Source organism: Cherax quadricarinatus, chromosome 86, assembly GCF_038502225.1.
Source record: "Cherax quadricarinatus isolate ZL_2023a chromosome 86, ASM3850222v1, whole genome shotgun sequence".
In the NCBI taxonomy this organism is placed as follows: domain Eukaryota; kingdom Metazoa; phylum Arthropoda; class Malacostraca; order Decapoda; family Parastacidae; genus Cherax; species Cherax quadricarinatus.
This window is the reverse complement of record NC_091377.1, coordinates 9,359,912-9,373,908: the sequence shown is the minus strand read 5'-3', so window position 1 is coordinate 9,373,908 and position 13,997 is coordinate 9,359,912. Positions and strand designations below refer to the sequence as shown.

At 40.8% G+C, this 13,997-nt stretch overlaps 1 protein-coding gene across 1 annotated transcript in view; it reads left to right on the top strand.

The window, feature by feature from the left end:
- LOC128703082 (nuclear speckle splicing regulatory protein 1) overlaps window positions 1-13,439 on the top strand; it is a 36,139-nt gene extending 22,700 nt beyond the window's left edge. Inside the window, exons 3-5 of the mRNA XM_070103619.1 lie at window positions 6,557-6,718; window positions 8,378-8,585; window positions 11,948-13,439. Coding sequence (XP_069959720.1) covers window positions 6,557-6,718; window positions 8,378-8,585; window positions 11,948-12,846 — 1,269 coding nt within the window. The 3' untranslated portion in view covers window positions 12,847-13,439. The remainder of the gene's footprint in view (window positions 1-6,556; window positions 6,719-8,377; window positions 8,586-11,947) is intronic.
- Window positions 13,440-13,997: the final 558 nt, after the last annotated feature.

Genomic DNA, 13,997 nt, shown 5'->3' with positions numbered 1-13,997 from the left:
CCGTGCCACGACCATTCCCTCACGACAAAAAGAACACCACATTATGAACGGTGTATTCTTTTACACTACCAAACAATACAGCGAAAAAATGTATACCCAGGAAATTGTTCAACATCTCCAGGATTGAACAGTCAAGTACACTTGTGAACCAACCTATCCATACACCTTTGACGACCTGCTTCCTCGAAGCCTATCAATAACTCGCCCACTAGTAATCAACCATATCACACAGCAGATTTTCAGGACTCTACAGAATGGAACTCAGGAAGATGGTACCCTCACTCAGCACTACTACCACTGACCTCACACCAAAGAGATAAGTTTCCCCAGTACTTTGCTGTCTGCTAAAGCTGGGGTGTGGCTCCAATCGACCCTTTAATTGCTGCCTCTGCCCGACTGCACTTCTGAAGCGAGAAGACACTTTCCTCCTGGGGAGTCAACGCAAGATAGAAGACACCCTCCAACCAGAGGGCCCAAGAAAGAAGAAAGAAGATTAACAACACCCCCCACCTGGGGGGGCCACTGCCGGGTCACCATCTGGAGAAGACCCGGGCCGGAAGTACCGGAGAATCAACACGAATGAATGAAGCATTACTTATACTATACTATTCACTGATCTACCCTTACCTCACCTATGCTATTTGTGTCTGGGGATCCACAACAACAAATTACCTAAAACCAATAATAACTCAACAAAAAGCTGTGGTGTGAATGATTACACAATCCACTGCTAGATAACACCCCCCTCACTCTTCAAAGACCTAAATCTACTCACTATACAAAACATTCACTCATACTACTGTGTAACCTACATTTACAGAACAATAAATTTTAATATAAATCTCGACCTGAAACGCTTTCTTGACAGTTGCAATAGGACCCATAGACATAATACTAGGCACAACAATCTCTATGACATTCCCCATGGCAGGTTAAATCTTTTCAATAACTCAATGTACATAAAAGGGTCCAAAATCTGGAACTCTCTGCCAGAAATCTCCAGAACCACTGTTTCATCTAGCAGCATTTTTAAAACTACAGTTAAAAAATACCTTATCTCCTTAACCTATCCCAGCCCATTATAAATACATATGTAAAAACTATACATGCATTTGCTCAATATCATGAACATAAACAAAACATTATAATCAATAAATACTTACTCTTAATATCTGTAATCCTGTCAAATAATAATCATTCCACTGTGTCTGCCTTAGGTTTATAATCAAAACTGTAATTCCTCTTTACCAAACTTATTAAAGCCATATAGCATGAACTCTATCGCTTAATTGTTTAACTTACTTGCTACACTCTTCACTATTCCACCCACCACCCTCATAACTCCACCCACCACCCTCATTACTCCACCCACCACCATCACTTCTTCACCCACCACCATCACTACTCCACCCACCATCTTCACTACTCCACCCACCACCATCTCTACTACACCCACCACCCTCACTACTCCATCCACCACCATCACTACTCCACCCACCACCATCACTACTCCACCCACCACTATCAGTACTCCACCCACTGAAGGAACCTCTGTGAGACAGGTAAATATCACGGAGGCCTGCACTACAATCTGGGAGTATTATCCTTCCAGCTATGTTTTGGAAGAACATGTGGGATGGAGCGAAGTACCTGACAGTCCTCTGGGTACAGAGTTGAATTTGACTTCAGATACGCTGCCAACTACTCACAACTCGGATTTTGGCTTCCAACTCAAAGCAAAAAATTGACCGAGTGACGGCTCGTAACTCAGAAAACTCGTAAGTTGGGGCACTCGTAAATTAGGGTACCACTCGACTCCCAACTGTTATACTCCTTTGTACAAACATATATCATGTTGAAATAATAAAATTATTATTATTATGTTGCAAGTTTATGGAGGAGGTAGTAGGTTTCTGAAAGCAGTTAAAGAGTTTTTACAAGGATAGTGAGGAACAGGTATGGGTATGTAGTAGAGAGGGAGATTATTTCCCAGTAAAAGTAGGCCTTAGACAAAGATGTGTTGATATCACCATGATTGTTCAATATATTTATAGATGGAGTTGTAAGAGAAGTGAATGATCAGGTGTTAGCAGGAGGATTAGGATTGATAGATAAAGAATCTAACACAAAGTGGGAGTTGTCACAGTTGCTTTTTTTGCTGAAGAGAAGTTTGGGAGAGTATGTAAAAGAAGAAAATTAAAAGTGAATGTAGGAAAGAGTAAGGAGATGAGGATAACACAAAAAAATTAGCTAATGAAAGATATCAGATTGGAGGGAGGGAGTATGGAGGAAATTAATATGTTCAGACATTTGGGAGTGGCCTTGTCAGCAAATAGGTCTATGAAAGACAAGGTGAACCATAGGAATGATGAGAGGAAAACAGGTGAGTGGTGCTCTGAGGAGTCTGTGGAGACAAAGAACATTATCCATGGAAGCAAAGAGAGGAATATATGAGAGTATGACTTTACCAAAGCTCTTATATGGGTGTGAAGTATGGGTAGGTGGTGAATGTTGCAACAAGGAGGAGGCTGGAGGCAGTAGAGATGTCATGTTCAGGACAATGTGTGGTGTGTATAGTATGTGGAGAATTTAGAGCTTGGTGATTAGATATGGGTGATGGGTTACAAGAAGCATTGTTCCAAGGGCTGAAAGAGGTTGCTATGAGGTGCTTAGGGCATTTAACCCCTTTGACTGTTTACGCCGTATATATACGTACGTCTTACGCGCCACTGTTTCTGACGTAATTAAATTCTAGCGGCTTCAAATCTAGCGGGAGAAAGCTGGTAGGCCCACATGTGAGAGAATGGGTCTGTGTGGTCAGTGTGCACCACATAAAAAAAAATCCTGCAGCACGCAGTGCGTAATGAGAAAAAAAAAACTGACAGTTTTTTTGGATTAAAACGCCGACTTTGAGGTGTATTTTCGTATAGTATTTATCGTTGTATTCTTGTTTTCATGGTCTCATGTGATAAAATGGAAAACATATTACAGAAATAGAGATGATTTTGATTACTTTCATGATGAAAACGACCTTGAAATTGAGCTCAAAGTAGCAGAAATGTTCGATTTTTACCAATGTTCAAGAGTAAGCAAATCACACCACAAGTCCAATACACGTCAGCTGGGGAGTCTAATATTCTTTCACTAGTGCACTTATATTATTTATACCATTTTTACAATAATGCAGTAGTCTGCATACCAGTAAATTTTGTATTTTTTTGTATGAATAAAAAATCAAAATAGAAAGCAATAGTAATATAAGAGGGGCCTAGAGATGTGACTAATGAACAGAGGATATGTTATTTTAGTGCCAAGAATGTCTACATTGTTTATTCTGGACCCTATTTTGAAACTGGCATCTTTTTTAATTTGTGTGAAATTGGCCAAATTGCCAATTTCTGACCACTTTATTGGGTAGTTCAAATCGGTAAATGGGCGGTTTCTTGTAGTCAATTGGTAGATAGAATGGAGTTCTAAAGAAATAGCTATGAGTTTGGTTGACTGGAACAACGGAATTGGCTATAAACAGGGCTCAAAGTCGGCGAAATCGCTGATACGTATATGTAGCCCAGACCACTAACTTCACGGGAGCGTAATTCCCTGAGTTTTCGACCAAATTTCATACTTTTGGTGTCATTACCATCGGGAAAAGATTTTCTATCATTTCATAAGAAAAAATAATTTTTTTTTTTCAAAAATTTATTGACATAGAATGACAGTTTCAGAAAGGGGCCTGCGACAGTCAAAGGGTTAAAGAGGATGGAAGAAAATAAAATGACTTAAAGGTGAATAAATCTGGAAAAGGAGGGGTAAGGGGTCATCCCAGAAAGGGTTGGAAGGAGGAGGTAAAGGAAATTTTGAGCATTAGATGCTTGGATGTCCAACAGGCATATGTGAGCATGTTAGAATGAGTAGAGGCAAGTGGTTTTTGTGACTTGATGTGCTGTTGGAGTGTGAGCAAGTAACAATTATGAAGGGATTCAAGGAAACTAGTTAATCAGACTTGAGTCCTGGAGGTGGGAAGTACAGTGCCTGCACTCTGAAAGATGGGTGAGAATGTTAATCCTGGAGGTGGGACGTACAGTGCCTGCACTTTCATGGATGGGTAAGAATGTTACAGTTCAGAGGGTCATCTAAGCAGTGATGTCAACACACTTCTAGCAACAGAGCTAATGATTAATGGTGAATGCATTTACCTTTTTGCAGGTCACTACCTCATTGACCTGCAAAACATTATATGTGATGTACATGTACTAACTTATGCTTATAAAGACCAGAAAGCAGTGATATAAGAGTAATGTGGATTATGATGGCCGTCAAACCCCAGATTCGAGGTTCTGATCCTATATATACAGGCAAGGTGAAACCTTGTGGGATTTTCTTTGATCGGAATTGCGTCTGTCTTGCATTCTGAGGGCGGCTGAGATTCCTGATGGAGACAGCAAACACCGACTCCACTTCGTCTTCAGACAGTTTTAAGAGAGGGCCTGCCAACCCTGAAAGGGTTAAAACGTCATATGTACTTATGTTACACTGGCTTGTAGTCACTACAAACGACTGTGTTATAGTTTTTTCGTAACTCCTTATTTTTTCCAAGCTTTTCTTTTTAATCCGGAGTAAGTACAGTGGACCCCAGGCATACGATGGCATCGGCATACGTTAAATCCGGCATATGATACATTTTAACGCAAAAATTTTGCCTCGCCACATGCGATTCGTCCGGGATGCATCCCACGTGTGTCCTCAGCTGCCCCGTGCGTACCAGTGTTTACAAGCCAGCCAGTGCGGTCGCATCCATGCATACAATCAGTACATTTCATATCACAGCATTTTTAGTGATTATACCTGCAAAATAAGTCACCATGGGCCCCAAGAAAGCTTCTATTAATAAATAACAAAAAGGCACAATACCGTGACTGGAACGATACACAAATAACCCACACATAAAAGAGAGAAGCTTACAACGACGTTTCGGTCCGACTTGGACCATTGACAAAGTCACACTAACAGAGGTGGAGCAGGACGGCTATATATAGGCAGGAAGAGATGGAGGTAGTAGTAGTAGTAGTAGTACAAGAATTGTATATAATACCGACAAGATGTTGTGGACGTTTCGCCATCCAGTGGCTGTCTGGATGGCGAAACGTCTATGATGGGGATGCCCGGGTGTTGTGCATGTGTCTTAATTTCATCTTGTCGGTATTATATACAACTCTTGTACTACTACTACTACTGCTGCTGCTGCTGCTGCTGCTGCTGCTGCTGCTGCTGCTGCTGCTGCTGCTGCTGCTGCTGCCGCTGCCGCCGCCGCCGCCGCCACCGCCACCGCCACCTCCTGCCTATATATATAGCCGTCCTGCTCCAAGTGGAGTGCGTGTCTCGGAGCTGGCCAGGTTGTATACCAAACCCCAATCAACCATCGCTACTATTGTGGCCAACAAAACAGCAATCAAGGAAGCTGTTCTTGCAAAAGGTGCAAGTTTGTTTTCAAAACAGAGATCACAAGTTCTCAAAGATGTTGAGAGACTGTTATTGGTGTGGATAAACGAAAAACAGATAGCAGGAGATACCATCTCTTAAGCGATCATATGTAAAAAGGGTGGGAAATACATACTATCGTGCCACGGTCAGCTGTTGCTGCACCACGGTCAGCTGTTGCTGCACCAGTCAGCTGTTGCTGAACCACGGTGAGCTGCTGTTGCACCACGGTCAGCCGCTGCTGCACCAGTCAGCTGCTGCTGGACCACCATCAGCTGTTGCTGCACCACAGTCAGCTGTTGCTGCACCACAGTCAGGTGCTGCTGAACCACAGTCAGCTGCTGCTGAACCATGGTCAGCTGCTGCTGCACCAAAGTCAACTGTTGCTGCACCACGGTCAGCTGTTGCTGCACCAGTCAGCTGTTGCCAAACCATGGTGAGCTGCTGTTGCACCACGGTCAGCTGCTGCTACACCACCATCATCTGTTGCTGCACCACGGACAGCTGCTGCTGCACCACGGTCAGCTGTTGCTGCACCACGGTCAGCTGGTCTTAGTGGCATTAAAAGGAGGGAAGTAACCCTGGAAAAGGACGTGCTACCTAAAGTCCTAATGGAAGGGGATTCCCCTTCTAAACATTAACAACTTCCACACTTTCCCCTCCTTCCATCCCATCAATCATCACCAGAACTTCAATAAAGGTAAGTGTCAGTTTGTGTGTATTAAAATTAATATTTCATGTAAAAAATTTTTTTTCATACTTTGTGGTGTCTTGCACGGATTAATTTGATTTCCATTATTTCTTATGGGGAAAATTAATTTGCCTTGCGATAATTTCGGCATACGATGAGCTCTTACGAACGGATTAATATCGTATGCCGGGGGTCCACTGTAAACCTCACCCCTGAAAGGGAGTTACTACACATTATATTTCAGCCTGTACCATTATCAAATTTTTCCAACCATAGTCTATCCTCTGGTTAAATTTTTACATAAAATTACATTATGTAGTTCCTGGAATTTTTTTTAAATACATACATTACTGTATCACTTATTCTACAATTTTGGTTTAATTTCAGAAATCAGCAGGCAATTCTGGACAGCAGAGCTTACAGAAGCGCTTACTACGAGAAGCTCTGGAAGAAGATTCTTCAGTATTCCAATACGATGAAGTGTATGATGAAATGCAAGCTACAAAAACAGCTGAAGTAGCTGCAAGGAAACAGACAGCTGAGAAAAAGGTAACAGTAACAATACAGGTCGGCCATCACTAATCTGCCAATCAGTAATCCGGTTTCATCAGTAATCCATCACTAATTTCAGCTAGCATAATTTCTAATTTCCGGGGTTGCCACGCCAACCTGCCGCTACTGTTTGGTGGCACTACATGCTGCATAAGTCATTCCAATTTCATTTTCTTCATTTATTGTTATAGCCTGCTCACTTTTAGCCCTAGCCATGGTTCCAACGAATAAAAGAAATGCTTTTTGTTGTATAAAGCACATACAATGTATGTTGTCCATAAAAGATCAGGTGGTTTTGAAGCCACTGTTGGTCGCAGTAAACTCCGCTCACTCAGTTAAGTTGTGGCCGGTAAATTTGGGCCTACATATGAATGAATAGGTCTGTGTGGTAAGTGTGCACTATATAAAAAAAATTCTCCAGCACGCAGTGCATAATGAGAAAAAAACTGTGGCCATGTTATTGGTGCAAAACAGGGACTTTGCAGTATATTTTCTTATAGATTTATGGTGTATTCTCGTTTTTTTTGACTCATTTGATAGAATGGAAGATGTATTACAGAAATAGATATGATATTGATTGGTTTCACAATGGGAAGTACTTTGAAATCGAGTTCAAAGTAGCGGAAATGTTCGATTTTTGTCAATGTTTAGAGTAAACAAATGACATCACCAACCAATGTGTCCAACTGGCTTGTCTCATAAGCAGTCACGAATGGGTTGACATCATTTATGCATTTATTACAATAATGCAGTAGTCTGCATTATTGTAAAACAGCAGGTTAGGTTCCAGGCTACTGCTGTACAGGAGGGCACATAAAAGCCTAATAACATGTTTACACTTATCATTATATTAAGTGACCAATAGAACTAGGCCAAAAAATGCATATACATGTACAGTACACACACTGCTTTCCATAGAATATTTTCATCCTTAGCTTATAGTAAGAGTGGATATACTTGTTGTAGGGAGTCTGAATAAATTAATGGGTATAATTGAAAAGTGCTGCGTTAGTGAAACATCGTAAAGTAGAGCTCTGTAAAGCAGGACACTCCTGTATTGATTTATGGATGGGGATATATATACTTGTAATGCTTTTCAAAGAAATCATCAACACGGTAGAAACAATAAATAGAGAACTGAAAACTTACTTTGTTCTTTTAATATAATATTAAGTCATTTCTTCTTTAGCATTAAAGATGGATTTAATGGACAAAATCCATTGTCCGGGCTATGTCTGGAAACCATGGGCAGAGTTCAGAAAGAACAGTCTCTCATAAGTCCAGAATTGTCTGTTAATGTTACAGTCCACAGAATAAATTGTTTTCCCATTTAATAGTTGTGATGATGGAAAAACAATCTTATCATTTGGATTTAATGGACATTGGGCATTACTAAACACCCCTCCTATTAGCGCATGAAACTTTAGTTTCACTGTTAAAAATCACCTGAACTTGATGTAAATTCCTTCTTTCAACAAACTGGCCATATCCCACTGAAGCAGGGTGACCCAAAAAGAAAAACAAAAGTTTCTCTTTTTAACTTTAGTAATGTATACAGGAGAAATGGTTACTAGCCCATTGCTCCTGGCAATTAATTAATGAGTTCTTTTAAAAATGCTTAAAAACTTATGTTTAAAGACTAAATTTTCATTTCAGCCAAAATATATTCACAACATAATAAAGCACGCAGAGAAGCGCAAACTGGAAGATGAACGTCGCACTGAACGCAAAGTCCAAAAAGAACGGGAGGCAGAGGGAGAAGAATTTGCTGACAAGGAGTCATTTGTCACAGCTTCATATGTCAAGAAGATGGAAGAACTGAAGAAAGCTGAAGCAGAGGCCAAGTTAGAAGAGATGCAAGAAGGTAAATGACAAAACCTGACTAGATGAGGTGTGGAAATAATAGGATATTCCTTTGATATACCTTCGATGAGTTCCCAGATTTTTTTTTTACTCCAGGAACCCGTGCATGGGCCAGGCTTGTCTGGTGCTTACCTGCTCGACCAGATTATTACTGTTGGTGGATATTGAAGAATGCCATTATTGTCTAATTGCTTGGCTTCATTGTCCCATTTTCCTAGCTTGCTCAGCTGTTGTAACACTTCAAGAGGAAGGCTTGTCTTCGTGCCAGTGAAGGGCCCTTAAGGCAAGGAATTTGAGCTACCCTCCCCTTCCTCAGGCCAAACCTAGTTCCCATTCCCCAAGCACTGTATAACCTTTATATTAAAGGCCAAGTGCTTCCTTATGAATATAGTAATTTCCTTATCAGAGGGTCATTGGAAATTTGATATCTGCACAAATCTAACAAGACAGACATTAAATGAGTGATAGTAAATGTTTCCTTCTTAGGATCACCCTGCCTTGGTGGGAGATGGCCAGTGTTAATTTTTTAAAGTGGGTTAATGAATTTCTCAGGGCAGTATTATACAAGAAATATTTTGTGGGTTCATGAGTACAAATAGGAAGCATGTTTGTCTCATGCTCAGATGGAGGACCAAGCTTCCATCACATCTTGTGCTGAATGACTCGTATGGGTTTAGCGCTTAACATGAATTATGTAATTTCTTCAACTTTCGGCTTAATAACAGTCCAGGATGGACTGAAGCAGTATGTTGTTTCACCTCCAGTTTGTAGGTTAGCTGTGAAGTGTTCCAGCCATTGTATTGTGACTTTCATTCTTCTTTAGTTAAGCTAATGATTTGAGTCTTCATCTTTACCCTGAAATTCCAGGTTCAAATATTGAATTTTTAGAGTTAAATTTGAGAAAAGCGAAATCCACAAAGCAGAATTTGCCATTGAGTTGTTCATAATGTTCAGTTTTGGCTCACAACATTGTTTCCTCAGTATTATTATTTTTCATTAGGCTCACTCATGCTGGCATGAAAGGAAGCACTCAAACTTACCTGTTGTTGGTACTCTGGATCATTGGTTCCTGAGCCCTGTCCAAGGCCTCCTGGTTGATAGACTGATCAGTTAGGCTATTGGTGCTAGTAGCATGCAATCTAGGGTAAGGACCACAGCCATCTGATCAGAAACTATCTGGAGGAACTTTTCAAAGTCCCTCTTGAAAACACTTTGAGTCTTTTGATGATTTCCCATATATTTGAGGAGAGGATACCTGGAGTATACCTGGAGAGGGTTTCAGGGGTCAACGCCCCAGTGGCCTGGTCTGAGACCAGGCTTCATGGATCAGGGTCTGATATGTCAGGTTGTTACTGCTAGCCACATGCAGACAGACATACAAACCACAGCCCGGCTGGTCAGATACTGACTTTAGGTACCTGTCCAACACCTTCTTGAAGACAGCCAGGGGTCTATTGGTAATCCCCCTTATGTATGCTGGGAGACGGTTGAACAGTCTTGGGTCCCTGACACTTATTGTGTACTCTCAGTGTACTCGTGGCACCCCTGCTTTTCATTGGGGAAACGTTGCATCTCCTGCAGAGCCTTTTGCTTTCATAGGGAGTGTAAATTTAATAACTAAGTAATCTTTTTACAGTGAAGTATGGAACACACAAGCTTCTATCGCTCATTTGTTAATTAGTTTAATGTCTTTATTATGTACCGGTATGTACACCCTGTGGACGGTAGTCAAAACATTACAGAGGCACATAATGGGTCCAGGGACTTGGCTGCAAAGTTTTGATAGCTGAACAAGTTACAGTAGTAATGAACTATTGACATGTTTATATTTGGTTGCAATCATAATGATTTATTTCTGCAGACATGAATTAGGTCACTCACACACACACAGACAAAGAAAAAAATGGTAATGATTTATTTACATTGAACATTTGTTCCAATGCTAGGGTGTTCGGGAGAGGGGTGGGATTAAATTTTGGGGAATCAAATTCAAAATGGGAATTGACACAGTTACTTTTTGCTGATGATACTGTGCTTATGGGAGATTCTAAAGAAAAATTCCAAAGGTTAGTGGATGAGTTTGGGAATGTGTGTAAAGGTAGAAAGTTGAAAGTGAACATAGAAAAGAGTAAGGTGATGAGGGTATCAAATGAGTTAGATAAAGAAAAATTGGATATCAAATTGGGGAGGAGGAGTATGGAATAAGTGAATGTTTTCAGATACTTGGGAGCTGACGTGTCGGCGGATGGATTTATGAAGGATGAGGTTAATCATAGAATTGATGAGGGAAAAAAGGTGAGTGGTGCATTGAGGTATATGTGGAGTCAAAAAACGTTATCTATGGAGGCAAAGAAGGGAATGTATGAAAGTATAGTAGTACCAACACTCTTATATGGGTGTGAAGCTTGGGTGGTAAATGCAGCAGCGAGGAGACGGTTGGAGGCAGTGGGGATGTCCTGTTTAAGGGCAATGTGTGGTATAAATATTATGCAGAAAATTCGGAGTGTGGAAATTAGGAAAAGGTGTGGAGTTAATAAAAGTATTAGTCAGAGGGCAGAAGAGGGGTTGTTGAGGTGGTTTGGTCATTTAGAGAGAATGGATCAAAGTAGAATGACATGGAAAGCATATAAATCTATAGGGGAAGGAAGGCGGGGTAGGGGTCGTCCTTGAAAGGGTTGGAGAGAGGGGGTAAAGGAGGTTTTGTGGGCAAGGGGCTTGGACTTCAGCAAGCGTGCGTGAGCGTGTTAGATAGGAGTGAATGGAGACGAATGGTACTTGGGACCTGACGATCTGTTGGAGTGTGAGCAGGGTAATATTTAGTGAAGGGATTCAGGGAAACCGGTTATTTTCATATAGTCGGACTTGAGTCCTGGAAATGGGAAGTACAATACAATGCCTGCACTTTAAAGGAGGGGTTTGGGATATTGGCAGTTTGGAGGGATATGTTGTGTATCTTTATATGTGTATGCTTCTAAACTGTTGTATTCTGAGCACCTCTGCAAAAACAGTGATAATGTGCGAGTGTGGTGAAAGTGTTGAATGATGATGAAAGTATTTTCTTTTTGGGGATTTTCTTTCTTTTTTGGGTCACCCTGCCTCGGTGGGAGACGGCCGACTTGTTGAGAAAAAAAAAAATTGTACCTCCATCATCAGTGGATGAGTCCACTATGCAATGGTACAGTATAATGAATCTCTACAAAATGTTCAAAATTTCTTGGTCCTACTCTCTGTATTTCTTTTGATTTACTGTATTAGGCATTAAATGAATATATTGAAGTGTATTAGACACTGTAATATTTTTTACCCAGTATAGTGAGACTAATAAATTTAACTTTTTTTTTTTCTTTTTTTCTTTTTTTACAGAAAAAATTGATGTATTGAAGCACAAAAATTTTGGTGCTTTTTATAATCACCTTTTCAAACAAAAGATGGGTGATATTGAAGTTAAAAAGGAACCAGAGAGCGAGGAAGAAGAAAATAACGAAGTTGAAATTATAAAGAGAAGAGACGACATAAAGCGGCAGAAGCACTACCGCACTCAACGAGACTTGAGTGAATCACCAGAAAGACAAGCAAGACGAAGACCAAAGACAACTAAGCAAGAAAAAGTGAGTTCGGCATCTGAGGATGAAGAAAAAGTTGAATCTTATAGAGACAGAAGAAACAAATACAAAACTATGGGAGAGAGAAAAGAAGAGTTGAGAGGAAAAGGGAGAGAGAGAGAAAGAGATAGAGGAAGAGACAAGTATCGCTCTCCAGATAAGAAGAAAGATAGTGATCGATCACAGGAAAGAGAAAGAAGGGACAAATCAAAAGATAGAAAACATGGTAGAGATAGATCCAGAGAACGTGACAAAAACCACAGAGGAAGGGAGAGGTCACGATCAAGAGATAGAAAACATAAACGTAGTAAGTCCAGGAGTCCTCATTCCAGGCGAAGAGGCAGTCGCTCTCATTCACAGAATAGATCCACGAGTCGAGAAAGACGAAATATCAAAGAAGAACCAAAATCTCCCAAACGAAGAGAAAGATCCTCTACCAAGGAGAGCATAAGTGATAAAGACAAAAAAGACAAAACAAATGGTGATAAGGTTTCAAGTGAAAATATTGTAAATGTCAAGAAAGAGAGTGAGCTTGAAGAAAAGGAGAAGAGGCTTGAGAGAATACGTAAATTGTTCACCAAGAGAACTGTTGGAGAAAAATTTGAACATGCTCTCTTACGGTTTTATCAAAGAAAGTCCGAGAGAGAATCACATGGATAGTTTTATAATAGGAATGCCTAGGATAAGTGAATGATGTGAGCAGTACATTGAGTAATTTTGCCAGAATTTCAATAAAATTGTAACTCAGGGAGTACATGTGACAGTTGAGATCAGCCAGAGGGATGAAATTTGTGTGTGCATTTTTTGAAGAACTTTGTAATGTTTGTGATACACGATCATACTTGGTGGTAAAGGTGTTGTAATTAAATCGGAGAAATTTGTAAAGTTTTCATGGTGAGCGATTTTGTTTTTCTGCATATTTTCCCTTCAGGGGGGGGTGCCTTGCTGCTGGTGAAGGGCTCTTGATTTGAGGAATTAGAGATACCCCTCTTCCTCGAATCAAACCTAATTACCTCCCATTCTCCAGGCATTTTGTAACCCTTACAGGTTTAGTGTTTTCCCCTCATAACATTTAATAATCTGAATATTTTCTTATTCCATTCTTAGTTAAACTGTAATGATTCATTAAGCACTGTTCAATATTTGTATTTTTAAGTTGTCACTTCACATTTTCATTGTAATTCTTGGCTTTTTCAGTTGCGAAACACAAGCATGTTGAAACTTTGCATTTCAGAATAAAGAAACAAATGTCAGTGTCTTATATTTTTGATCTACAAAAACTACCCTTATGCACATAGATTGTTCTTCTCAGTCCAGTACAGTATTAATATTAATGTATTTCATAGGCTCCTCTTCAAGGGGGGCTCCTTGGCGTGGTGAAGAGGCTCTTGGTCTGAGGAATTAGACCTATCGGTCTTCTTCCTCAGACCGAACCTAATTACCCCCCAATCTCCCCTCCCCTATCCCATCCTCCCCATCCTCCCCTTTTTCCTTTCCTCCTCCTCCTCCCCACTCCTCCCTTTTGCCCTTCCTCTTTTTGTCCTTTGGGATTTCTCCCACAGGCGCGCTAGTTCCTAGGTAGGAGAAAGGACACCGGGGTCCATCCCATTCCGTTGAGGTTTCTTGGCGGTGGCGTAGTTTGCCGTGGAATCTGGATTGCCTAGGGATGTCCCGATCCCTCTCCGGTATCCCGGAGTAGCTTTGGGTGTCTTTTGGGCGACGGGTGTAGCTCTGGAAGCCACCTTTCGGATTCCGGGGGTGGTGGCTGAAGGAGGTATGCTTTGTGGCGGATATCCGGCCGCCCTCTCTTT